Source organism: Glycine max, chromosome 19, assembly GCF_000004515.6.
Source record: "Glycine max cultivar Williams 82 chromosome 19, Glycine_max_v4.0, whole genome shotgun sequence".
Taxonomy (NCBI): Eukaryota; Viridiplantae; Streptophyta; class Magnoliopsida; order Fabales; family Fabaceae; genus Glycine; species Glycine max.
Window position 1 is genome coordinate 35,506,429 of NC_038255.2, and position 27,194 is coordinate 35,533,622.

The 27,194-nt window shown below is 35.0% G+C and overlaps 2 protein-coding genes across 3 annotated transcripts; both read right to left on the minus strand.

The window, feature by feature from the left end:
• Positions 1 to 5,285: 5,285 nt before the first annotated feature.
• Positions 5,286 to 6,604, minus strand: LOC100816615 (light-regulated protein-like). Its single transcript, NM_001289369.2, has 3 exons — positions 6,389 to 6,604; positions 6,114 to 6,266; positions 5,286 to 5,605 (listed from the first exon to the last, which is right to left on the minus strand). Exons 1-3 carry the CDS (start codon positions 6,571 to 6,573, stop codon positions 5,530 to 5,532), a joined length of 414 nt encoding a protein of 137 aa, NP_001276298.2. The 5' UTR covers positions 6,574 to 6,604; the 3' UTR covers positions 5,286 to 5,529.
• Positions 6,605 to 7,702: 1,098 nt separating this feature from the next.
• On the minus strand, positions 7,703 to 25,803 carry LOC100527382 (sialyltransferase-like protein 1). 2 transcript variants are annotated; one of them, XM_041012474.1, is made up of 12 exons: positions 25,494 to 25,803; positions 25,303 to 25,409; positions 25,014 to 25,100; positions 24,825 to 24,902; positions 24,644 to 24,735; positions 24,358 to 24,559; positions 24,011 to 24,101; positions 9,462 to 9,520; positions 9,201 to 9,349; positions 8,949 to 9,030; positions 8,475 to 8,861; positions 7,703 to 8,337 (listed from the first exon to the last, which is right to left on the minus strand). In XM_041012474.1, the coding sequence occupies exons 1-12, from the start codon at positions 25,609 to 25,611 to the stop codon at positions 8,203 to 8,205; spliced, it is 1,587 nt and encodes a 528-aa protein (XP_040868408.1). In that variant the 5' UTR covers positions 25,612 to 25,803; the 3' UTR covers positions 7,703 to 8,202. The 2 variants fall into 2 exon arrangements, with proteins under 2 accessions (XP_040868408.1, XP_040868409.1); XM_041012475.1 differs by lacking the exon at positions 25,494 to 25,803 and having other exon boundaries at positions 25,265 to 25,393.
• Between the last annotated feature and the right edge of the window lie 1,391 nt (positions 25,804 to 27,194).

Here is a 27,194-nt window from a genome sequence, read left to right on the forward strand (position 1 = left end):
TTATTGAATTTTATTTTTAAATGAATAAATAAAATATTTATTTAATAATTAAATAAATAAAATTATTTAAATTTTTTAAAATAATTGAAAACAAAAAAAAGAAAATACAAGCAAATAAAAAATTCTAAAATAAAAAATTTTAAACAAAAAAAAAAAACCGACTTCAAAGTCGTAAAAAGAAAAAAAAAAGACAAAACTTAGAACTTTGAAGTCATACAATTAAAAAAAAACTTAACGATTTTGGAGACATAAGTAAAAAAAATATTGACATCATAAATAAGTTTACGATTGTAGTTAAAAAAGAAATGATAAGTTGTAACAGATGTTACAATTTCTAACTCAAAAGTCGTAACACTTTTACAACTTATCCACTTTTGAAAAATAATTTGAAATGTACCCTCATATGAAAAAAATGAAAAAAAAATTGTCCCTAAATGATAAAAACACCCTCATATCACAGCCACACCTAAGATGAGGCTCAAATGGCAAATATACTGTTTTAATTTTTGGCTAAAATATATTTTTTGGTCGTAAGTATGAAAATGTTTTAAATTCATTTCAGTAAAATTTTTCAGTATATTTATTGTCCTCACAAAATTAATATGTATTGTTGTTTTGGCCTGAAATATGTGGATAACTTCTTATATCATGTAAATATGATATTTTTTTCATCGATTATATATATAATTGATAAAAAAATGTGATGTTTTTTTAATGTGTTTATAATTGATGTAAAAAAGTCATGCACTCAGGTTTGAAGGTCGAAATTTTGTTAAAAAAAACATATTTTAATTTTGTGAGGACGAAAAACACACTGAAAATTCACATGAACGAATTTCAAATATTTTCATATTTATGATGACGAAAAATATATTTATATATTTGACTCAGTCAACTGAGCTAACTTGACATCTATGAATGCTTGTTTAAAATTAGAAGAATTAATTTTAAATTATTGAGCATAATAAAAATAGTTTAAATTAATTTTAATAATAAGTTTATGTTAAAATATTTACAAATTAAGAAAATGGGTTTTCTCCATTTAATTGAAGAGAGAAAATCAAATTTATGTAAACAATCTGTATTTATAGTGTAAAAGTATAAATTTCTCTCAAGACTGTGGCGAAGGTACACTTGTAATTATAAAAGGAAAAATATAATAAAATTGCACTAATAGGTTTTCTTTAAAAAAAACAAAAATTAACTGATGTTGTCAAGGATTTGGTCTATGGTGTGAAGATTTATATGACCATGTTACTCAAGAATGCATGCATATTACAGATTTTATTTTTTTTAACTATGGTTATGTTGAACAAAATTAGTTGAAAAGTTATTTGAAGTTGAAAAGTTAATTGATAGTTAGGAACGTGTAGCTAAAAGTTAAAAAATTACTTATTAAATTATAAATGTTCATTAAAATTAACTGTTAAAGTATCTCAAAGTGTAAAATGACATTAAAATAATAAAATCATGATTTATTTAAAAATGATAACTAAAAAATTTGATAAATATATTGAGGATAATAATGAAAAAAATATAAAAAAATTAAAAATTAGAAACTTACCTTTTAAAAAACATTAGTTCAAGTTGGTTTGAAAAAATACTAAAAATTACTTAGAATTTATAAAAAAACTTGTTTATCGAATAATAAAATAATTTTTTTAACTATAAACTAATTAAAATATCTTACTAAACATAGTAACTTTCAGGTGCATTTGTGGCTTGAATGAGAAAATTGTTATGGATTAAATTATAATTTTTTTGATCTGTTTGTTTAATATTAGAAAAAATAATTTTAAAAAAAAAAGTGTTTAAAATTGTTTTTTAAGAACTTTTTAAAAAATAGTAGATTTTTTTATATATAAAAGAATAGTTTAAACTTTAAACAAACATAAAAAATTTAAAAAATAACTGTAATTAGTTTATTAAATAAAGTGTTTTTTTTTAAAGTATCTCTTTACTAAATAAAATTTAAAGTGTTTTAGGCCTTTCATTCATTGGCCCCTCAATCATGGGCTTGATAAGTTCTTTAGCCAATGTTTTTGAAGCTAGTTAAAAAACAACCTTATCCACATTTTATTAGGCCAAGTATTTTGAGAGATATAATCTAAGATTAGTTGAGATGAAAACTGAGAATTTGAAGAATAGGGTTTGATTCAATAAAAATTTAGGAACAAAAACAAAAAAAAAAATTGAAATTGGAAGACATCTCAGTCTATAATTGATAAGCTGTCGAACGTCACAAATATAATCACTCTTGATAAATTCAAAGATTCTTGAAAGAATTTAACAGTTAGTCTCACACACAATACACAATGAATAACTTGTAAAGTGTGTCAATAGCATGATAATTCCTAGAGTCTGAAAATATATATTCTTGAACGTAGGGACCTCGATCTGATTGAACTTGTCATTATCTCTATATTGGCTTGCAAGATTAATGTTCGATGTTTGTAAGCTGATAAGATTGTTCAATTCATGCATTTACCAAGATATATTAGATAATTTGGATTTTTTGATATGATAAGATATAAAAAAAAAAGGCTTCAATTCACAGAGACTCGATCGACCAACTCAGTCGGGGAAATGAAAACTTGGAATGCTGGTACGTGAGGCTATCTGGCAAATTATTTACTAAGGGTCTTGTTAGAAAAAACTTGTTTATAAGCACTTAATTATATAGAAAAGAAATTAAGAAAGTAAAATAAAATAAATTTATCCTATCAGTTAAAATGAGTTTATGTATAAGCTAATTTATAAAAACTATATTATTTAGCTTCTTTGAAAGTTAATTTTAATTAGTATATAAATTAATTTTAGCTTATAAATTTTTTTATATTTTTATTTCTTATTTTATTTTTCTCTTTAAGTGTTGTGGAGAAATTTTTTAAAATAGCTAGGGCTCATGTCTAGCTTCAAATATTAGTTCCTACATGTTTATATATGTTTGTCTTATAGATGTTTTCCAAGAAGTTAGATGACAAATTTTCTTAAAATGTTGAGGCATATAATTGATTTTAACTTATGCCAAAAAAAGTGATTTATTTTAAATAATGCAAAAAAGTTTGATTTATTTTACTAAATTAACTCACATTAATATAAGAATATGGCTTACAACTGCATGTGCATCAGTTTGAAGTGTCGTAACCTTGAATACTTTAACATAAACAAGTATATCTGCTAATTCTTCACATCATCATAATTTGGAACACAAAAATAAAATACGAAATTAAAAAACAAGACCGAACTACTTGCATAAACCAAATCACAAACTTCATTGATCGGAGACACGAGAGAAAGATAATCAATTAACAAGATATTTCTTCTCGAATATATATAAGAAAAAGATAATCTTAAATGCTGAATTTAAATATAAACAAATCTATATAATTTTGTCCTATTGCTATCATTCTTAAAATATCTTTCATTTATTTCTAATTTTATTTTTAAGGACTCTTTTTATTTATGATATCAAGTTCCAATCAAGGACATTTTAGAAATAATCTTATTTTTTTTATTTAAGATTAGTAAAATTAAATGATGCCAACTATTTTTTTTAATTTAGTGTAAGTTTAATTATTTTTGCTTATATATGAATTTAGAAGAAGTACAAGATTTATTCAAATTTGACTTATTAATTTGTTTAGTCCTTGGTCTCAATTGTTTTTGAAAAATGCAAACCCATTTATCTATAACTATTAATAATGAAAATTATCCCATTTAGTGTACACATTTCATTAGACAATTTTACCTTTAAATTATTTCTTAAATTTTAAATAATTTACATTAACTTTTCATTACTTTTATACTATTACTTTTTTTATTTTATTATTTTTTATTAATTATATTTAACTTCTATTATTTTTTATTATTTAAAAAATTTAGAGAGGCACAAAGTGTCTCTCTTCCCCTAATGCCTAATGAGGACACTATAATGTAATTATTGAGAATTGATATTAGTCCCTATTAAAATTGTTATAGGTCCCTAGAAACCTTTAAAACCCTCAAAAAAAGATCATTTTGCCCATTTGTTCAAACACCTCACCCTTCCCTCTTCTCCCTTTCCTCTTAACCGTATTTCCCTTCTTTTCACTCGTGTTAAATACAAACTGAAAATACGATTCTATTATGATTTTCGTTGAGATACATAACGAAATTGTATTTCTATTATTTATCTTTTGGGGTTTTAAAAATATGTAACGAAAATATGATACTATTGTATACCTCGACAAAGAATAATCAAATTAATTGTGATATAATTTATCATTTTTAATAGTATTCAATATCTTTTTTAACTAAAATTAAATTAATTAGATACAAATTGGTAATCAAATTAATTATTATAAGAATTACCTTTATTAATAATAATTAAATTAATTCATCATATTAATTTTATTACAATAAAAAAAAATAATTTATGTTACCATTAACTTAGATTAAAATAAAAAAATTATGTATCAATTAAGCGTGTGCAAAATCTAAAACGAAAATATTCGCATCTCCTACACTACAATAGAAACTTTCATTGTAAATTTTGTACACGATTATATAAGGAAATTATGATTCCAGGACAATAAAAATGGGAGTGGAACCAATAACTCCCGTAGTCATTTGTCAACAATCGGTCCAAGGAAATTTATCCTTGAGTGCTTGACGTTGAAATTACTATTTGAGCTTTTGAATGGATAAGGCTTATATTTTCTTAGAACTTCAGTGGAGGAGTGGCTCTTATGTAGTGCTAAGCCTATCCACTTGATGCCAGATATTTGAACATGAACAGTAATTTTTTAATTATTTTTTTATATGAAGAACAGTACCAAATTAGATTTGCTATTATTGCTGCTGCAGTAATGTACTTTGTTTTGGCACCATCTTAATTTAATTCGGCAGATGATATTCAACTATTTATAAAAATGAAATTGATTGTCCCAAAAGCTGTTTTTCCAACCTCTTTCAAGTTCCACATATTTAATCATATTTTAGTTAATTCTAACTGGTTTGGCACGTACCCATATCCTTTCTGGTTTAGCTTTATGATATAGATTATGACTTTCTAGTTCATTGTAGTTTGTTCATATGTGATGAAATGAAATTACAGAAAAGTTTTCTTTTACTTCCCTTGATGAACAGAATGATTCATCATTTCTTTTATGGTAAATTACATTACTATTTTAGTTAATTTTAGAGACTTTTTTTTTCTTAAGAATAAAATATATTGTATTTGTATCTTAGGCAAACTAATATTAGAAAAAAAAATGTTAATTAATTATTTAGAGAACCAAAATGATGCCCCAAATACGTGAAGTACTACTTTTATTAATTGTATTTTATTTATTTTCAAATTAGTCAAGAAGAGAGGACGGAGCTACCAAATTTAGTATATAATTATTGTAAAGTTTATAGCGAAAATGAAACTCAATATAAACTGAGATCCATAGCCTATACCTATGTACATTCACCACTACAATCATTACTGGTAGACATTAAAAACGCAGTAGCCATGGCAATAAAAAGGGTTTTCTTTTTTCTCTAGTAGACACCCTTCTGATACTCGGTCTCACAAAAAGTTCCTCCAAGATCATCACAAGCCTCTCCTCTAAATACCCTGGAAAACACAACCCATAATTCCAAATTCATATATAGCAGTGAAGTCAATAAATTGAGTATATAGTGAAATCAATCTTAGCAGGTTTATAGCTAAATGATAAAAATTACTTTTAAGATGTCTAAACATTCATTTTACTAGTTAAACTAGTCCTCACCTTTTTGATTAATTTGACTGGTGGAATATAACTAAAAATCAACAGTAAATATTTATACTGCAATTCAGTCATAAATTATTAAATCGTCTAAAATAAGTTTGTTAATTTTTATAATAATAAAGACTTATTCCATTACACCAGATCAGGTATATAAATCACACCATGTCATTTTTGGTAAATTTAGAGATTTTTATAATAATTATAATAAAAAAAATGACTAACATGATTTCTATTCAGTTGGCACTTTAAAAATCTCTATAGTAAAAGTTTATCATTTTGTTTTGGGAATAAAAGTATATCAATTGATTTTGTATTTTTAGAAGGGTATGCTTGGTTTATGATAGATCTTACGTTTTAGGATCATCGTATTCAAGATACTCTCTCTCAACGTTCTCTGTAACAACTCGTGGTGTCTTAGCTTCTGGCTGTAGCTTCACTTCAGGGTACATTTCTGCCATGCAGGCTTCCCCTCCAACAGTTTCGCATGCTTCCGCTGGAAACACTCTGAAAACAAACACAACACCAACAATGTCATTGAATCTCAGTAGCAACATATGAAACGTAGTGGACTAAAATGATATTTTTGCCAAGTGAAAGTTATGACGAAGGAAATAGAGAAGGCTTACGAGAACGCAGAGTTGTAGTCCACAGTTGAAGTGTCAGGCTCCACGATTGCAACCCTGATCGGAGAGTAACGAGGTGAAGAGCGTGGGGCTTTCAAATTGGTAGGGAAGATGGCAACATGGGAGAAACTCTTTGTTTGTGCCAAAGGCACAACGTTGGGGGCAGCAAAGGTTAAGGATGTTTGCATTTTGAAAGGTGTTGGTTTGGTGAACTCTTTTGAGGTTATGAGGAGCAGTGATTCCAATTTATAGAATAGAGTGAAGTGTGATACTCCATCTGATTTGATTCAATAGAGAATAACAATTTTATAAAACTCATCTTATCATTAGTAATTTTTTTGTTTTATTTTTATAGCCTATATAATTAATATGGTAAGGGATATAAATAAAAAAAATAATCAATGTTATATTAAAAAATTAAAATAATTATTATTTTAAGAGTTTTTTTTACATGACAATTATAATAGAATAAAGGGAATAAAGTTTAAGATATAATCGAGTTTGAATAAGTGAGATATTTGAGGTTTTGGATAAGGTTGTCTTTTTGTGTCGGGGAATCGTCCTGCTATAGCGGGTTCCATCTACTCGAGATATTTATGTAGCTCTTGGGACTTTTTTATATCATTGTAATAATATCCACCTTGATTTTTCTTCCGGAGAGAACATGTATAATAGCAGGTTTTACTTTGACTAGAGTGATAAGGAAAGTGATTTTATTTAAGATTGTAATTTTAAGACTTGTGAATGAACAGAATAATTGCTAGAAGAGTTTTATCCTTAGTGAATCTACCTGACGGAGATAGTTTTTACGCTTTCCTTTGGTTATCTTATATTGTTTACTGTTTAGTATGTGTTTGATCAAATTAAAGTTGATTAAAATTGAATAGATATGTCCTAGTAGGCTAGTACAATTTTGTTTCCTTTCTTCTAGTTAGGCTTTCCATTTCGATTGCAAGCAGTAAAATTGATAAGCTAATGTGTAGGATCATTTTTCCAAGGGTGGAGAAAACGAAATAGAATATCATAATTGAGTTTGTTGATGGATAACTTAAATGAGGCAATCATTTTCCTACGATTGTTTTTTGTTTTACAAAAAAATGGAAATTGACTATGGCAACCACATTGTTCATATGGTAGTGAAACAATTAATTGATAAACAGGTTGACAGTTGTGGAACACTTTGGTTTCGTGTATTCATGTTTTCGAACCGCTATCTAGGTTGTTAATGTACTAAGAAAGAAATGCATCTAGAGCCTCTACTGTACTATTTATCTACAAAACTTTACATTTGACAGTGTAGTCAGATAAATAGAAACCTTTTAATAGAACTACTTAAACTCATAGAAACAATTGTAAGTAAACACGGTTACATAGTGACATTATTCTTCCCCAAAACCAAGTCCTTCCAAATTACTTTGATTCAAGTTATCTACAAAAATACACTAAAAATACCTTTTAAAAATTATGTAAGTTCCACTTTAACATGTTTAGAACAAGAACAATAAGTAACATTAGAGTAAACAAGTGAAATGATAAATTCGGCAAAATAAGTCAAGCAACAAGTTGAAGAAACCCAGATAGGAGGAGGCAATAGCAAGAGGAACAAAATAGAAAAAACATGAATAAAGGAGAAAAAGCTTAGTGACTAAATAAATACCATTGAAAATCATGTGAAAATACTTCACAAAACAGCTATCACATTCTGCAGATACTTCTTCGGCTAATTAATACACAATATAAAAGACAGATATATATCGAACTATGGACTAAGCACTGTCCATAACAAACCTGAAAAAAATGGTACAGCAAATCTCTGGTCAGAATTCCTGTATTAAGATTTCTAGACCCCTTACCATGAATCGCCTTAAAATATGAATCATCTGGATTGATGAAATTATGCATATTGACTTCCTCAGTTTCCTTGGAGTTGAGATTCGTGTTGTGCTCTGTAGCTGCAATAAGTGATGAGACAGAATGACAGATGAGGAGCCATGAAAACCTCGAAAAGTAACTTCATCCCAGATTCCATTTAGAAGACTGTAGGGTGTGATAAGAGAATAACAATAGAAAGCAAAGACACCATTTACACCTCGGATTTTAAGGAATGTCTCACACAGACTAGATCATCCAACTTATTGCCATCCATTTTATATACAGAGACCCCTTGCATCTGGTTATAATGATCCTGTGCTTCTTTCCTCAAACTCTCAAAAGGCATGACTTCCCATTTACTATAACTTGAATATCTCCTGACATCACTCATGTCTGGTGATCCCGAGACAGGTCCACTTTTGTCAGGATCAACATTCCCCCACACCTTACAATTGCCAAACTGACCTAAATCACCACCCTGACCAGCTTGACTCCTTTTCAAGCGCAATGCTGCTGCATGTGCTTCACTTATCATTTCTCGACTAGGTATATCTGACCAGTCTTTCATCCTCTTAGACCTCATGGGAGAGTGAATCCTAATTACCTGACAATAAAACCCAAAGCCATAAACATTATTAAATACACACTAAATACATTTTATGTGGAAATTTATAATAATTAATAAAAATACCCCAAGGCATTCTAGGAGTTGGTAGTATGCTCTTCCTTGAAGTGGATTGTGTCCCTTCCTAGGCTGAGAGAAGTATCTTGTCCTGTAAGAAAAAAATGATAAAAAGGAAGATAAAATGTTTGAAGGCGGTAGTATCACAACCTCCCATGTACAAAATAAATAAACAGATAATTTAAAAATGAAGATTTGGAGTATAATGAAGGAAGAACCAAGAATATAATAAATAATCAATATCAAAACAGAGAAACCCACCATTCAGTGTATCCTGGATCAACAGTGAAGCCATATATATCAATAATATCACACATGGAGAGTGCTAACTCAATAGATTTCATTCCTGTTCCTTTGGCACCACGGCGTAGTACAATTCCTTGGAAGAGATATACTGGATTGGGTATAGTCTGTCATAAAAGGTAGTTCAAAAGTAACTATGTATCCAGTTGCTCCCATCTGTATTGAGCTCATATACCGAAAAACATTCAATAAAATAGTTATCAAAGAACAGATTCTTACCTTTATAACTGCATTGATCTCTCTATGAGTCACACTTTTGATTATGAGTACCTCATTGTCTGCAAAAGAACAAAATTTTATCCTCTCATTCTATTCATATCATGAAGTAGGATAAAGGTAAAAAAATAGGATTAAAATCTCATAATATCTAGTGAACTTCTAGATTTCTACTTCCCAGGTTTTGAGCAACTACCAACTAGTTGATCCCCACAAATCTACGCTTAGATGCCAGATGCCCAGATAATATACTAATATATTTGTCAACAGTTACTGGAATCTAAAATATAGCAAGTTCATCACAATAGCAATTTCTGTAATTATTTTATTCTATTTGCTAACATATTGCTAATTACTTTTTACTTGTTAATAACTTAATATATCATTTTAAAATTTTATATCTTTTAGGGTTTATAGGCCAGTCTTCCGAAACCAATTTGGTCAATCTAGGAGAGCAAGAAATAATATATATGTCTGAAAAATCTAAATTCTGAAATATGAATTTAAGTAGATAGGGTTAATTGTGTTCAGCTACACTGAATTATTGGTTAAATTAAATAGCATCAACACCATTCAATTTTTTTTATTTTATTCTTTTGCAAATGAGAGCAAGTTTTGGCACTGCACTAAGGTTGCTGCCTTGTGACTTGAAGGTCACAGGTTCAAATCTAGGAAAAAGCCTCTGTTTGCAGGGATAAGGCTGTGTACATCTAACTCTTCTAGACACCATTAGGTGGGAGCACCTTGCGACAGGCCACTTTTTTTTTTTTTGCAATTGATATAACAGGATCATTTGTAACGTGCCACCTGTCATCCTAATCAAGGGTTAGCATCAACTTCTTTGACTTCAATAACTATGTCTAGAATGATAATATGTTTTTTTTTTGGGTAGCAAGAGAGACAAAAAATACTGAGTTGTAGGCCTGAGACACTACTTTTTATCTCCAGTATTTTGCAAATAATGTGAGCTAAATGGACCAAGACCTGAATCACGTGGGTTGTTCAAGCTTAGGCAAGACAAACAGCTGATTAGTTTAGATCTGAATTTGAATTCCACTGAGCTAAATGGCGGTTTTTTTTTTTGCTTTTTGTCCGCGGTAGGAGTTGGGCTGACCTGACCCAACCCTACCCGGTTATTCATTCAACTAAAAGACCCTCCCACGCAGCTCTATGATTCAGAACAGCCTTCCATCTAAGAGAGAACCCAACCGCGAGCCTCCCCTGCACCCAGCCGCGTCCCTCCCGTACCCCGCCGCACCCAGCCGCGTCCCTCCCGCACCCCGCACGCGCATGCAGCCGCGACACCCGCAGTCCGCACGCGCACGTAGCCGCGACGACCTCCGGCAGCGACGCACCGGCACGAATGGCGGTGACGAGCTCCGGCAGCGACGCACCTGTCATGAACGGCGGCCTGCAGCTTTGAGAAGTTCTCGCAAAGAAGACGAAGCTTTGTCGCGAAGAAGAAGACGTAGGTTTTTTTAATTTTATTTTTGCTGTTTGACACCCCTTTTTTCTGTCTGCAGCTTTTTTTTCCTTTTGCTATTTGACACCCCTTTTTACTTTTAACAGTCCCATTTTCTTTTTCGTATTTGACACCACAATTTTTTTTTCTGTTCAGTCCTCTTTTAAATGGCTGAACCATCATCCGATGCTGCTACTGCAAGTGCAACGAGGAAAAATAAGGCAGACCCAGGCTGGAAATATTGCCATTCACTAGTGGAAGGAGATACAAACACCATTGTTTGTAATTTCTGTGGAAAAATCACAAAGGGAGGAATAACCCGAGCCAAACAACACCTGATTGGAAAGTCGGACAACGTTGCAGCTTGCAAGAAAACTCCCCCAAATGTAGTCGAAGAAGAGTTGAAGGAATATATGGCTACCAAAAAAAGTGGGACCACTTACAGTACTTCTGGCAGTGGTAATATGGCAAATATAAGAGATTTTGAATTTGGTGAACCAATTGGATGTGATGGAAGTGAAGATGAGTTTGCGGACTCTTGTAATGCTGCTGCAAGTGCAAAGACAAAGTGTGGGACTAAAAAAGGACCAATGGACAAATTTTGTAAGAATCCAGAAAATGTAATCAATCGGAGAAAAATGGAGATGCTGAGGCAAATGAACATAAGAGAGTCAATGGATAAGAATGAAGTATTGAAGGTGCATCAACATATTGCTCGCTTTTGGTACCAAGCAGGTTTGTCGTTCAACCTCATTAAATTGAAAAGCTTTGAGAACATGGTTGCAGCCATTGGTCAATATGGGCCACATTTGCCCATTCCTAGCTATCATGACATCAGAGTTCCACTCTTGAAGAAGGAAGTTGAATATACTGAAAATTTGATGAAAGGCCATAGGGAGCAATGAGTCAAGTATGGTTGTACTATTATGTCTGATGCATGGACTGATCGGAAACAAAGATGCATCATTAATTTTTTTATTAACTCTCAAGCTGGTATCATGTTTTTGAAGTTTGTTGATGGCTCTGATTTTGTAAAGACAGGTGAAAAGCTTTTTGAGTTGCTTGATGCCATTGTGGAGGAAGTTGGAGAAGAGAATGTTGTTCAAGTTGTAACCGATAATGGGAGCAACTATGTTTTAGCGGGTAAGTTGTTGGAGGAGAAAAGGAAACATATTTATTGGACTCCTTGTGTAGCTCATTGTATTGATTTGATGCTTGAAGATATTGGGAAGCTTCCCTTGATAAGGAAGACAATTAGAAGGGCAATTAATCTAGTTGGGTTTATCTATGCCCATTCTAGTACCTTAAGTTTGTTGAGAAATTTTACAAACAAGAGGGAATTGGTGAGACATGCTATTACTAGATTTGCTACTTCTTATCTAACCTTGGAAAGGCTTCACAAAGAGAAAGCCAATATTAGAAAGATGTTTACTTCTGATGAATGGACCTTGAACAAGCTATCTAAGGAGCCTAAGGGAAAAGAAGCTGCAAAGGTAGTGCTCATGCCTTCTTTTTGGAATAGTGTGGTTTACACTCTTAAAGTCATGGCTCCACTTGTGAAAGTGCTTCGTCTTGTGGATGGTGAAAGGAAACCAGCCATGGGCTATATTTATGAAGCAATGGACAAGGCAAAAGAAACAATTATCAAGTCTTTCAACAACAATGAAAGCAAGTACAAAGATGTGTTTGCAATCATTGATAAAAGATGGAATTGTCAGCTTCATAGGCCATTGCATGCAGCTGCCCACTTCTTAAATCCAGAGTTCTTTTATGACAACACTGACTAGGAGTTTGATTTTGAGGTCACCAATGGTTTGTTTGAGTGCATTAAGAAGTTGATTCCACAATTTGATGTGCAACAGAAAATTCTAACCGAGTTGCATCTTTACAAGATTGGTGCTGACCACTTTGGTTCCGACTTTGCAATGGCTCAAAGGAAAACCCATTCTCCTAGTAAGAAACTTTTATCATACTATTTTTTTTATGTATTAGTGTTATAATTCAAAATTCTAAGTTATGCTCTTGGTTGGTAATTGGTATTGCAGCATATTGGTGGCGAATGTTTGGGTCACAAACTCCAAATTTGCAGAAGCTAGCTATTAAAATTTTGAGTTTGACTTGCAGTGCTTCAGGATGTGAAAGAAATTGGAGTGTGTTTGAGCAAGTAATTGTGACAAAACTCTAACTATACTTTTGAATTTTATTTAATTTTGATGATCAAATTTTATTTGGAGTATATTTGAGATTGAAATCAACATTTATTTGTTATATTGTAGATTCATTCCAAAAAAAAGAAATAGGCTTGAGCACAAGAGGTTGCATGATTTGGTGTTTGTCAAATACAACCAACAATTGAAGCAAAGATATAATGCAAGAGATGAAATTGATCCAATTTCTGTTAATGATATTGATGTATGCAATGAATGGCTCGTGGGAGAGATGGATCAAGATGATGATAATGATGCTCGAAATGATTTGGTATTTGAAGATGATGATGCTCTAAATTGGGCAACTGTGTATCAGGCTTCGGGGGTTGGAGAGTGTAGGATGTATACTAGGCGGAAAAAGCAAAAAACAAGTGTTGCTGCTGCCCAAACTTCTAAAAAACAGGCAATGGTTGTTGGATCTTCATCAAGGAAGCAAAAAGCAGTCCAAGAAAATGATGAGGATCTAGATGTTGAGGAGAATATTGATGTTGAATCTGAAGAAGAAGAAATCATGGTCAATTTTGAGGCGTCTGATGGGGAAGAGGGAGAGGGAGATGCTCCATTACCATATGATAACAACGAAGATGATTATGTTGGGATTGGAGAAGATGATTAGAGCCTCAACCTTCACTTTGCACTTTGCATTATGTTTTTATCATTTTCTTATTTTGAAATTTGAACTCTTTAATGAGTTTATTTGGTGTTGGTACTTGATTATTGTATGAACTCATGAAACTTTTTTAGTTTATTTGAATGCAATCCTTTGTTTTTTTCAATTTCAATGAGTTTATATATATGTTTTTTTTTTTTTGTCTGCCATGACATCCGTCATTTTCCGCTACGCCATCCGCCATATTTTTATGGCGAATTTTTGACTTTCCTCCATGAACCGCCATTAACAACATTGTATCCAGGGGGCAATTCCATGTAAATCTCCTCTTCAATTTCTCCATGGAGGAAGGCATTTTTAACATCAAATTGTTGCAAGTTCCAACCATAATTAGCAGCTAGGGATAATATCACCCTAACTGTATTCATTTTTGCAACTGGAGCAAATGTTTCCATGTAATACACTCCATAGGTTTGAGTGAATCCCTTAGCTACTAACCTTGCTTTGTACCTCTCAATGGATCCATCAGCCTTGTATTTTATAGTATATACCCACTTGCACCATACTGGTTTTTTTCCATTTGGGAGAGCAACCAAATCCCAGGTACTATTCTAATGCTTCCATTTTCATGTCCATGGCTTGTTTTCATTTTTTATCACTCAATGCCTCAGATAAACAGGTAGGTGTGGTTGTACTGTTTAGGCTTGTGAGGAAGGCTTTATGGGTAGGTGAGAAGTTTTTAAAGGATAGGTAATTGGCTAGAGGGTACAGTGGCTTGGTGGTACATTTCCTAGTCTCTTTCCTAAGGGCAATTGGAATATCTAGGTCCTCATAAAGTGGTGCTGAACTGGATTCGAGTTCCTGTACAGTTGGGAAATCAGAGGTTGATTCAGTGGAGATTAAAGGATCAGGGGTAGTTACCTCATGTAATGTTGGGTTGGATTGTTGGACATGGACAGATTCTGGAATGGCCTTTGTCTTCCTTGTATAAACCAGCTTTTTCCCAAATCTTACATCAGCTTCATCTTGAGTGGATTTAGTGGGTTCCTTCTCGGTTGTTACACTTTCAGTCCCTACTTCTGGTCCTAAACTTAAGTCAGGGAGCATAAGGAGATCATCTTCCTTTCTTGCAGTCTCCCCTTGAAGATGATCTTGGTGGAAGTAACTTTTGTACTAAAAAACGTGACATCTCTGGACACGAAGAATTTTTGGGATGGTGGATGATAGCATTTATATCCCTTTTGTGTGGATGAGTATCCTATGAAAACACATTTTAAGGCTCTAGGATCAAGTTTACCTCTTTTTTTTTTAAATGCAAAGATAATTTATATTACTAAAAAAGTACCAGAGGTACTACAATGTACAAATGAAGGGATCCTGTACAAGCAGGAACAGAAGCAAACAAAAAACAAGCCCCCACCCTGCCCTACAATGAAAACATTAATTAAAAACTAGAGGCATTGCTGAAGACCACCACTGGAAAGGGGCCTTGAAGTCCCTTTCCCAACCCCTCAGCCAAGTCCACATGAGAAAAAGAGTTGAATCAGCCAGCTTAGAGATATCGAAGGGTTGATTATGATAAATCAATTCATTCCCGAACTTCCAGATTGTATTTGTAACTGCTATCCACCACATCTTCCATCTTCTATTAGACCCCTTTGATCCTGCTAAAGGCTGATGCTGGAGGAAGTTATCGATGGGCCTATAGTGGATGACCCTATCTTCCTTCACCCAAGAAAAAAATTCCCACCAGAGAGGCATAATCTTAGCACATGAGAAGAACAAATGAGAAGCGGATTCAGGTTGGCTATGACAGAAGGGACAAAGGTCATTGTCAATGAGGATTTGTCTCTTAATTAAATTGTCCTTAGTAGGGAGTCTATCCCATAACAATCTCCAAGCAAAAGTTAAGGCTCTAGGGGGAATTTTAATCTCCCAAAGTTGCTGAAAACCCAGGTGCTGGCCTTCATAAAACTGCTCAGATTTGATAACTTGATAAGCAGTTTTAGTAGATAAATTCCCATTAGGTTCAGCTCTCCATGTCCATGTGTCCTGCAGATTGGTGTTAAGCTTAATTGCTGATATTTGATCAATAAATTTTGAAGCTGTCTCCATTTCATTATCAAAAAGATGTCTTCTCCAAGAAAAATTCCAGACCCACTCATTTTCAGAGCAAAACCCCACTTCTGCCACCCTACAAAGTCTTTGGGAAGAAATTCTGAAAAGATCAGGGAATTGATCTTTTAAGGGAGGCCCCTCATCAGCCCAAGGATCTTCCCAAAAAAGGAACTGATCTCCCCTACCCACCTTCCAGCAAATTTGGTTAAGAACAAGATTCATACTCTGGTGTTGGATGATGGCTCTTAGGTCAGCCCACCAAGTAGAAAAATAGTGCTTTTTAGGCTCTTGATCTAATCCCCTCCAACCATTATATTTGGAGACCAAAATCCTGTTCCAAAGCTGATGATGATGGTGAAACAACATCCATTTCCATTTGAGTAAGAGAGCCTTATTGAGGACATTGATGTCTTTAATCCCCAAACCTCCCGTATCTCTAGAAGTACAGCAGCGAGTCCAAGATACCCAAGCAATCTTCTTCCCTTCTCGATTTCCCCCCCAAAGAAATTGTCTTTGGATAGTAGAGAGTCTATTGATCACAGCTAAGGGGGCCCTGAAAAAGGACAAGAAAAACAAAGGTAATGCTGTTAAGACAACATTGATAAGAGTGATTCTACCAGCCATAGAAATATTTTTCTGATTCCATCTGCTTAATTTAGCCTCAAACTTCCTTATAATCGGATCCCAGACCGTTGTTCTCCTCGGGTTGATACCAATAGGAATTCCTAAGTAACAAAAAGGAAGCTGGAGCAGATCACAATTGAGGTATGCAGCAGCAGAGGTGCACCAGTCCGCAGACTTGCCTATGGCTCCAAATTGGCTCTTTGCGAAGTTAATCTTCAAGCCAGAGACCATCTCAAAACTTCTTAACATGACCTTGACAGCTCTGACATTATCCATGGTAGGTTCTCCGAAAAAAACAGTATCATCGGTGTATTGGAGAACATTCACTGGCTCCATGTTATTCCCCACCAAGACACTTCTGAAACAATTTTTTGAAACTGCTTCCCTCATCAAACCAGTCAAACCTTCAGCCACTAAATCAAAAAGAAGGGGTGCCAACGGGTCCCCTTGTCTCAACCCTCTTTGAGGCCTGAATTCAGAAGTTGGGCTTCCATTAACAAGAATGGATATGGAAGCTGAGGTTAGGCAAGCCCTAATCCACCCGATCCATCTGTCATGAAACCCCATTCTTCTCAGCATGTATAGAAGAAAATCCCAAGACACAGAATCGTAGGCCTTCTCAAAATCCACTTTAAAGACCATGCACGGCTTCTTTGATCTTCTAGCTTCTTCAATCACCTCGTTAGCCACTAAAACTCCATGAAGAAGTTGTCTGCCTTTTATAAAGGCTGTCTGCCTTTCATCAATAAGGTAAGGCAAGACCTTTCACAACCTGTTAGCCAGCAGCTTGGCAATAATTTTGTAGATACAGCCTATGAGGGAGATTGGTCTGAAGTCATTAATAGCTTGGGGGTCCTTTACTTTAGGAATGAGAGCAATGAAGGAAGAATTGCTTCCTTTAGGAAAAGAGGCATTAACAAAGAATTCTGCAATGAATCTAAGGAAATCAGGTTTGAGCTCCTTCCAAAAGTGCTTAATGAATCTGAAATTAAATCCATCAGGCCCTGGACTTTTATCATTTCCGCAGCTCCACACAGCACAAGTCACCTCCTCTTCCTTGAAAGGTTCAACCATGATGTCTCTCTGAGAAGGAGTTAAAGCACTGAAAGATATCCCATCTAAATTAGGTCTATGAGCAAGAGGTTCCTGGAATCTGTTCTGAAAGTGCTGCAAAACCTCAGCCTTGACCAAGGGAGGGTCTTCAATCCAAGCTCCATCAATCATCAGACCCCTTAAAGCATTTCTCCTTCTGCTATAATTGATTATCTTATGGAAATACGAGCTGTTTCTATCACCCTCTTTAATCCATATACTTCTGGACTTTTGTCTCATGATAGATTCATGAAGATTAGCTTTTTCCCAAAGCTCAGATTGGATTTTCTTCAGCTGATTAATCTGCTGCTCCGAAGGCTGAGATGACATTGAATCTTCCAAGTCATTCAGATTCTGCTGCAATTGCTTTACTTGAGAACATAAATCTGCTGTGTTATCTTTACTCCACACTTTCAGCCTGTGTTTAAGGAGCTTAAGCTTGGTTTTTAGAACAAAACCTCCCCACCCCATGGGCTGAAAGGCAGACCAGCAATCCTTCACCACCCTTTGATACTCCTTGATATTTAACCAACCATCGAAAACCTTAAAAGGCTTTGGACCCCAGTCGATATTCTTTGATTTAAGGATGATAGGACAATGATCCGAATAGTTCCTCTCCAGATTGTGTTGAGAGCTATCAGGCCATTTATCTATCCACCCATCAGAAACCAGCACCCTGTCTAACTTGCTTTTGCAGGTTCCATTTGGCCTCACCCAAGTATAAGGCTTGCCCAAGCAAGGAATATCATCCACCTCCATAGCAGCAAGCCATTCATTGAAATCAGCAATGATAGAAGAGTCTGAATTACTGCGGTTATTCCCCATTCTTTCTAATGGGTTCCTAATACAATTGAAATCCCCAACCAGGCACCAACAGGAGTCTTGAGACTGAGACTTTCTGTTAATAAGGTTTTGCCACATCTGTCTTTTCCCAGCAGAATCACAGGGGGCATAAACATTAATCACAACCACCCTCTGCATTTGAGGCAGCCAAACCCCACCCAGCATAATGAAATCCTTATCAGAGAAGCGAAAATCAACCTGAAAATTGCTATTATTCCAAACACAAAGCAGGCCCCCAGCTGCATTAACAGCAGGCTGCCATTCCCAAGCCACATCAGGTTGGCCCCACAGCAATTGACAGGCAGCTTTATCCAAGACTTCCTTTTTAGTTTCCTGAAGACAGAGTAAGTCAATGTGAAATTTCCCCACCAATTTTCTGATAGAAGCCCACTTGATGCCTCTACCCAACCCTCTTATGTTGTAGGACATAATATTCATCTCTGAATATTCTTATTTCCCATCTTGACTGCTTCTTTCCTGTCCCGAGACTCCATTGTTGCAAAGCTCTGGATACATTCATGTTGGTCTGCTGTAGATTGAAGGCCTATGGTTGTTGCAAGTTGCCATTGTTGCTTGGCCTCTTCCATGACTTCTGAATTGATATCTGAATTATACCTGAGCCCGTCATTTTTTTCTGTTATCAGGTTGTTTGGGCCTTGACAAGGAGAATTATTTAGAGCACCCAAGCCACCATCCTCCATGGACATGCTATCTTCTTCTATTACAGTCTGAAGAGGGCCAGCTTTAGATTTGCCATATCTTTGCCTAACGTAGACTTTAGGAGGCAAAGCAGGGCTCCCTTTAGAAGATTGGGCCTGGCTTGGGTAATTTTCCTCTTTACACCCCTCTGTCTTCATTATTGGGCCCGAGTTAGAGGTTGGCCCAGTAAGCTTTTGAGGCTGTGGAGGAGACATCTCAGGTTGGGATCTCAAATCTGTTATGAGCCCGTGACTTTCCCCGTAAAGGTTCTCATCCTGCAAAGCTCCTTCTTCACAATTCAAAAATTTTCCTTGTTGGTCATTAAAAGGCTGTCGAGACCCAGGAGTTACAGGGGCCGAGGTTACCCCTTCGGGTGATACATTACTCTGAACCATCTCTGCAAGGCTAGCCACAGGGTCAACTTTTGCCGAGAAGGGGCACTGGGTATGCACCCCTCTGTCGTCTGACTTCTCTGTGCATGCATCCTCAAATTGGTTAATATCCAGCGGACTATGAAGGGTGGGTTTGTGGAATCGTTGTCCGCTGGGTTTATCGACAGACCATTGGTTCGAACGGCACTTGGGCTTTGTCGACGAAATCACCGGCGAGTATGAGAATGACGAGTCTTCGTCGTCGTGGACGGCGACGTCGCCGTCGTCTACAGATGTGATTTCTTCTGATCACCCTACCGACGAATGGGTTCTCTTGCTCCTCACACCCGCGTCTTCTCCAATCTCCTCCACCATCCACACCTTATGATCAACATCCCCAGTACGCACAGTGATCTCCTTCGTGATCACCGGCGGAAGGGGTGTCCGAACGAGCAGTCGGGCACGATCTAAACGACGGCGATCGTCTGTGTCTTCATCGGGTTCGATAACATCACCGATGACAGAAATAACCTTTATGTGGTCGACGTCCCACGCTTCAACCGGGAACCCCCAAAGTTGTATCCAAATAACCCGGTTATTTGGTTTACACCCCGGCCTCCATTACCTCTATTACCACTGTGGACATGGAGAAAAGATACACACCCAAATATTCTTGGAACAAGTTGATTGGATGTGGACACATTAGGATAAAAGGAGGACAGAACCTCCATAGGACTTTTTGAGGCCAGAATACTAGAAGGTAGTCTATTAATTAGATAACATGCAGTGAGAACAGCCTCCCCCCAAAACCTTTTAGGAACCTCATGTTGAAAAAGAAGAGCCCGAGTTTGGTCTAGTAAGTGTCCATTTTTCCTCTCAGCAATCCCATTTTGCTGAGGTGTTTTGACACAGGATGACTCATGAATGATACCTTCCTTTTGACAAAAGGAAATAAGGCCATGATTAAAGTAATCTTTGGCATTATTGGATCAAATCCTCTTAATGCTAACACCAAACTTATTTTTTACCATGGAGAAAAAAAACGCTGAACCACAGAGCGGACTTCGAATTTTTGTTTTAGTAAGAAAACCCATGTGTCACGAGTACAATCATCTATAAAAGATAAGCAACCAACGGGCACCAGAAACATTTTGGACAGTTGAGGGACCCCACACATCAGTATGAATTAAATAGAAGGGAAATGTGCTCATATTATTACTAACTGGAAAAGGTACACGCTTGGGCTTAGCAACACACACTTCACAATGGAGACTTTCCACATCTAATTTGCTAAAAAGGGAAGGGAATAACGATTTGATGACTCTAAAGGAAGGATGTCCAAGACGACAGTGATGTAGGAAGACCTTCTCCCTGTTGGTCTTTATTGAATTAGAGAAAAAAGAGTTGCTATTTTCCAGGTCTGGTGGCAGATTCGGATTGTCCAAATAATACAAGCCATTCCATTCTCTAGCATGTCCAATCGTCCTCCCCGAGTACTTGTTCTGTAGTATACAAACATTGTCATAAAAAACAGCGTTACATGATAGGTCTTTTATGAGTTTTTTTATGGAAATCAAACTGACAGACAGTTTAGGAATATGAAGGACATTTTTAAGGGTTATGGATGGGCTTATTTGAACTTCTCCTTGACCTGCTGCAGTCATCAGAGAGCCATCTGCTGTGGATATTTTCTTGTTGCTAGGGCAAGGGGTGTAAGAAGAGAAATGTTTAGGTAGGGGTATCATGTGGTCGGTAGCCCCAGAATCCAGTATCCAATATGGGTTATAGTTTTTATCTGAGGCATTAAGTCCGAAAGAAAAAAGAAACTCACCAAACGTACCTGAATGTGCCAGAGAACAACTACTTGTTGACTTATCCAACTTGTTGAGAAATGATCTCATCTTTTCTACTTCATCCTGGTTAAGTTGAATCACGCCTCCTCTATTTTCTTCATTGGTTGCAGCACCTATGTGTGCTTGTCCTCCCTTTCTGGTGTTGTCTCCTTTTTTTCCCCAATCTCTACTAGGTGGCTTTCCATGCAACTTCCAACATTTATCACGAGTGTGGCGAGGCCTGTTACAGAAGGTACACCTCACTCCGTCACCTTTCTTCTCCATATTGGCTATTCCCCCCTTTTTCTGGTCTACCATCATGGCTGATCCGGACGCTACCATGGCTGAATTTTCCATGGTTGGGGTTTCTAGCATTACTCCCCTTCTGCTTTCTTCACTTCTGACCATAGCTACTACTTCATTAATTCCTGGAATTTTTTCTTTTCCAAGGATCTGGACTCTCACTTGATCAAAATCAGAGTTAAGTCCCACCAAGAAATCATAGACTCTATCTTGCTCAATATAGTCTTTGAGTATTGCGGAATCATCTAAGCACTTGGCTTTTATGACCCTGTAATGGTCTAACTCCATCCACAGTGATTTGAGTTGATTGGCGTACTCTGTAATGGTCTGGTTTCCCTGTTTTGCAGCCACAGTCTTCACCTTCACATCATATATTTGAGCAGCATCTTTAGCTTTGGAGTATGTCTGATCCATGGCATTCCAAATCTCCTTTGCAGAATTAAGAAACATGCAAGTATCAGTGATTTCTGGGATCATTGTGTTCCACAGCCATGCCATGATCATAGAGTCCTCTTCATCCCATTTTGTAAATTTGGGATCTTCTTCTTTAGGAGCATATTCAGTCAAGTGGTTAGCTTTCCCTTTACCTTTCAAAGTTCTGCGAACAAGCTGGGACCATTTCAAGTAATTCTTCCCATTCAATTGGCAGGCAGTGTTGAGGTTCTGCAGCTGTTCCTGAGTGTTCTGTGACTCAGTATTCACCACTTCAGCAATTGGGTTTGCCGTGTCCACCGCAGTACAACGACCGTAATGCAGTGAGTATGTATTTGATTGTTGCGACGGCAACTAAGAAACAACACTGCAAATCACAGCAGCAATGAAGGCTGGCTGTTCTAAAAATAAACGATTGACAGCAATGAAGGCTGTCCTGAAAGCGATGGTTGACAGCAATGAAGGCTGCCGTCTAGGGTTTTGGTTTGCAAAGTCAGAGGCGGCTCCCAGAATTTGAGAGCTCTGGTACCATCTCACAATTTAGGATAGAATAATTGAAATATATTAAATTATGTTGAGAATACAAGTCATGTATACAAGGCTAAATAGCTATTTTAGGAAGTATAATAATAGCACCTAGACAACCAGATCCCTATGATTCAGGGATATTCCCATCATATACTATAATTGTAATCTGTTAAATAAGGAAACAATACAACTAATAAAACACAGGTTCTGACAGAAATAATACAGCTAATAAAACAGATTCTAACAGAAATCATCTTTATGAACTAGTTATGTAATTTTTTTTTATCTATCTCTCTTTTTATAAAGTTTATGAATTTTAATAAGGTCTCACCTATTTAATATTTATGAGGAGAGAAATAGACACGATTTTTGCATGACAAGGTTATTTTGAAAATTCAGCATGAGAGGATCCATTCCTAAGTTGAGAAACAGAACAAAAATGCAGTCTGGAGACAACACAAATCCCATCATGAACCCCATTACAACCCAAGATCCAGCTGTCAAGAATCCAGCTCCAACCCAGTGCGCAACTACCATGAACTGCAGCTTCTGCAAATCAATCAAAGCCGTTTTGAACCCAGTGTGACCTCAGGTCCAGATTTCAAACCAGATTACTGTTTATGTTCTGTTTCAAAATTTTAAATTTCAAACCCAGCTTCTTAGAACTAGCAACCTATTGTGATCTGTTTTCACAATTTTGAAGTTTGAACCCATTATCTGTTATGCTCTGTTTGTAATTTGACTCGTTAATTATTTCATAGTTATTACAGATGTGATATTAAATCATGTTAGGATACATCTATGAAAGGATATTTAAATAGTATTGTTAGGAAAGCACAATGAGGCCTAGTACCTGACATTCAACCAATCAATCCTAGATGGATACTGTTAAACTTGTATAATGTGATGAAAACAACCCTAGTGCTATAATATTACCTTTGATCTACAAACTAAATGCTAGAATGAATCACTTAATAATAGTGATTTTACAACATTCGATAATAAATGCGTTCACAAAAAAAAAAATAGTAGGACATACAACAACATCAAGGTTGCATACAGTTTATAATATATGTAAATTGTATGATGATGCAGAATTTAAACAAAAGAACAATATTTTACAACACTGATGTAGGACATGAAAACCAGGAAATCCAAAAGTACAATTCACATAGAACAAGAATTAGAAAGGTTAACAAGAACCAAAAACAAATCAAGGATACTGCAAGAAAATTACAGAAATTAGGGTTATCAATAAATCACAGATAACGAAAGATGGGTATAAATTAAAGTTATATTTCATAGTGTATCCACTTGTGAATGATAGAGATTGCAAATAGATTCTCAATACAACTAGGTATCTAGGATGGCAAAAAACTTCAATAAAAGTTTGATATTTTTGTTTAAATACTTTCATATATAATTACTTACCAGACCCGTTTAGAATAGGGACCATGTTACGAGCAGCACCTCTTACAACAAGACGGAAATCCCTCTTAAGACCAACATATTTGGCATATTTCTACACAATCCATAAAGAGACAAAATAAGTATATGCAAATTTTCTTTTGATATCATATCACAGATAAATGCACTATATGCTCTAATACTCTATATCACTTTACAACATGTTGTTCAGAAATCAGAAGAAAATAATGGTTGGATCTTGCAGTAGCAGGTGGTCAGTTTCATCTATGCTTGGATAAACAGACAGGATATCAAGATGACAGAAATGGGAAGAAAAATTTATTAAAAAGTTGATGACTGAGAAAATTTACCTCATTAACAGGGGCCTCATTGTCTCGAAAAACAGCATCATGACTATCAATTTCTTTCCCGAATCTAGTCTTCAGAAGGTCCCCAGAATTCCCAACAACAGCACAAGTTCGAAACTGCCGTGGATGAAACGGGGGCTTTGCAGGTAATAACACATTGAGGTTCTCTTCACAAAGAGTCTTGTTAGTGCACTTCTTTGCCCCCCTACAAGAAGAAAAATAAAACATGCAGTGCAACTAAATCAGCATTGACACAACCAAACATTAAACAAGGTTTCAAGATCCATACAGTTGCGCTATCCTTTGTGGAGCATAATCCATCCAACCACCAGGGCGAGCATCAAGATACTCTCTGGTCAACACCGTAGTCATGTTCCGATACTGCAACCTCTCAACATATCAACACTTGTAAATACTAATCTTGAAATTACTACTTAAGCAGGGGCAAAAGGGATGACAAGACAATGCACCTGTTCCCACAATAGGATTGTCTCACACAAATCATAATTGTACTCCAAAGGCTCAAATTTCTTAAACTGTGCATTGTACTGCAATTATCCAAACATTGAAAAGTAAACAAAAAATCAGCAATTGGTTATTAATGGAAATTGAATCAAATTCAAGACTACTCAGGATTCAGAAGGCAGAAAGAGACATACCCAAGTGCTGTTGGTACCTTCAGGGTATTTAAGAATTAACTTGCAATGATCAATAATATGTGCAGTGAGTCCAAGCCCCCTGTTATCCTGTTTTCATTCCCAACCTCAGATTCTATTTTTTATTTTTTTTTAAAAGTTAAAAAGGACAAAACTTGGATACAATTCATTAGATATTTTCGGTGTTGTTCTCCAATAAGAAATTCAGAATTGAAGTTAGACATCAATAATCTATGTTGACATTTAATGCAAACCTTTATTACGCAAAAAAAGTTCCAGATCGAAGAGTTACCACACATTGCTTCACACTGGACTGAACGTTAGACAAAACGCGGATTGTCTCGGAGTCGCGGTCTGAAGAGACGGTATCTTTTGTTGGCGAATCCGAAGAGACGGTGCCTGAAAATGCGAATTAACATGTAAATTAAGGAAACACGGATCGGAATTTGAATGAATATTATTGTTAATTGAGAATAAAAATACCTGAGAAGAAAGAGGATTGGATGTAGAAGAGGAGGAGGGAGAAGAATGCAGCGGCGCACAGCAGATAAAGAACGGTGGGTCGCCGGTTAAGCGAGGAAACCTGCTTGTGCTGCCTCATTGCTGTTTCGGTCACAGAAGAAGAAAGACAGAATTTTTAATCTAGGACTGATCGAAGAATGTGGCAGGAGACACCTTCGGAGTAAACGACAACATTTTCCGCTCTGAGGAACATCACCGACTTTGTTTGCTTGAGAATTGAGATATGGAATGAATGGAATTGGAAATGCGCGCACTGCACTGGGAGAATCGCGTTTTCATATGTTTAAACTTATTATTTGTTAAAATGACAGTTTTTTTTAATCTAAAATATTTCAGTTTTAAAAAATAATTTTCTATTTAGCTTAAAAAACAAATATTATCCATTTTAAAAAAAAATACTAATATAAAAATGCTTATTTTAAAATTATTTTTTAATTTAAATAAACTCATTTATTAAAATCAGAGCACGATTAGTCGTGAAATGCAGTAGAGTTCAACAATTTTTAACTACAAGAGATTTTTTCTGTTAAGAAAAAAACAAACTAGATGAGATTTTTTTTAAGTAAATAAATAAATATGTTTTGTGAGAGTCATCTTACCCAAACAAATAGATGTATTCCTTCTACAGTATTACTTATTGTATTTATTAAATTAAATATAATATATAATTAACTTTAACATTATTATTAAATATTATACTATATATTTATTAAACATATCACTTTACATATGAATTTTTATATATAATTCAAATTATAATATTAGTCCTCTTAATTTTGTAAAATTACAATTTTCATTTCCTAATTTTAAATTGATGATTTTAATTCTTTTAATTTATTCATCAATTAATTTTAATTGATCAAATAATTTGTGACGGGACACATTTATCTTCTAGTTATTAATGAATAATTGTAATTAATAGATTTATTAATTATTTCAAAGGTTTATTAAGTCAACTAAAAACAAAAAATTATTAAAGAAAAAACCCAAATACTCATTCCATCACTCCCAGTGACCTCTTTTTGTCACCGTCGCCATTGGTAAAACCCATCTCCATCGTCCTCAAGCTTTAATCTTCCTTCAAGCTTGACAGAGGTTGAGTTTGGATCTGAAGTGATTGGATCTGAAGACTTAATTTTCGGGTGTTTGATTTTTCGATTTTCAGTGGGTCGCCATCAATGGTGGTTCAAGATACACAGGAAAGTGTTGGTTTGTTTGAATCTTTCATGTTGGAAGCCCACGTTACGTTCACGTTGCACGTTCTTTTTATATTTTATTATTTTGGAAAATTTAGTTATTTCTGAATCTGGTCTATTTTTCATCCACATTCAACTCATATCTTTGCAACAACATTCCGTAACAAATCACATATCCATCCTTTATCTCACGTACTGATAACTTCCTCTCTCACGTTTTTTCTATGATTTAAAACGTATTTTTTGGGTGTCTAAAATGTATATAATGGTGTGGGTTTTTCGAAATCGAGGTAATAATCATTTTTTTTATGACCCACCGCCGGAGGTTGAAGACAAAGATGTGTGTGTTTTGTTTACTGTCTTGGAATTGTTAATGTATATTTTAAACTAATAATATTAAACAAAGCATGACTTGATCCAGTGGTAGATGTGGTTTATATTACCCTGCAGCATGAAAGGACTCCCT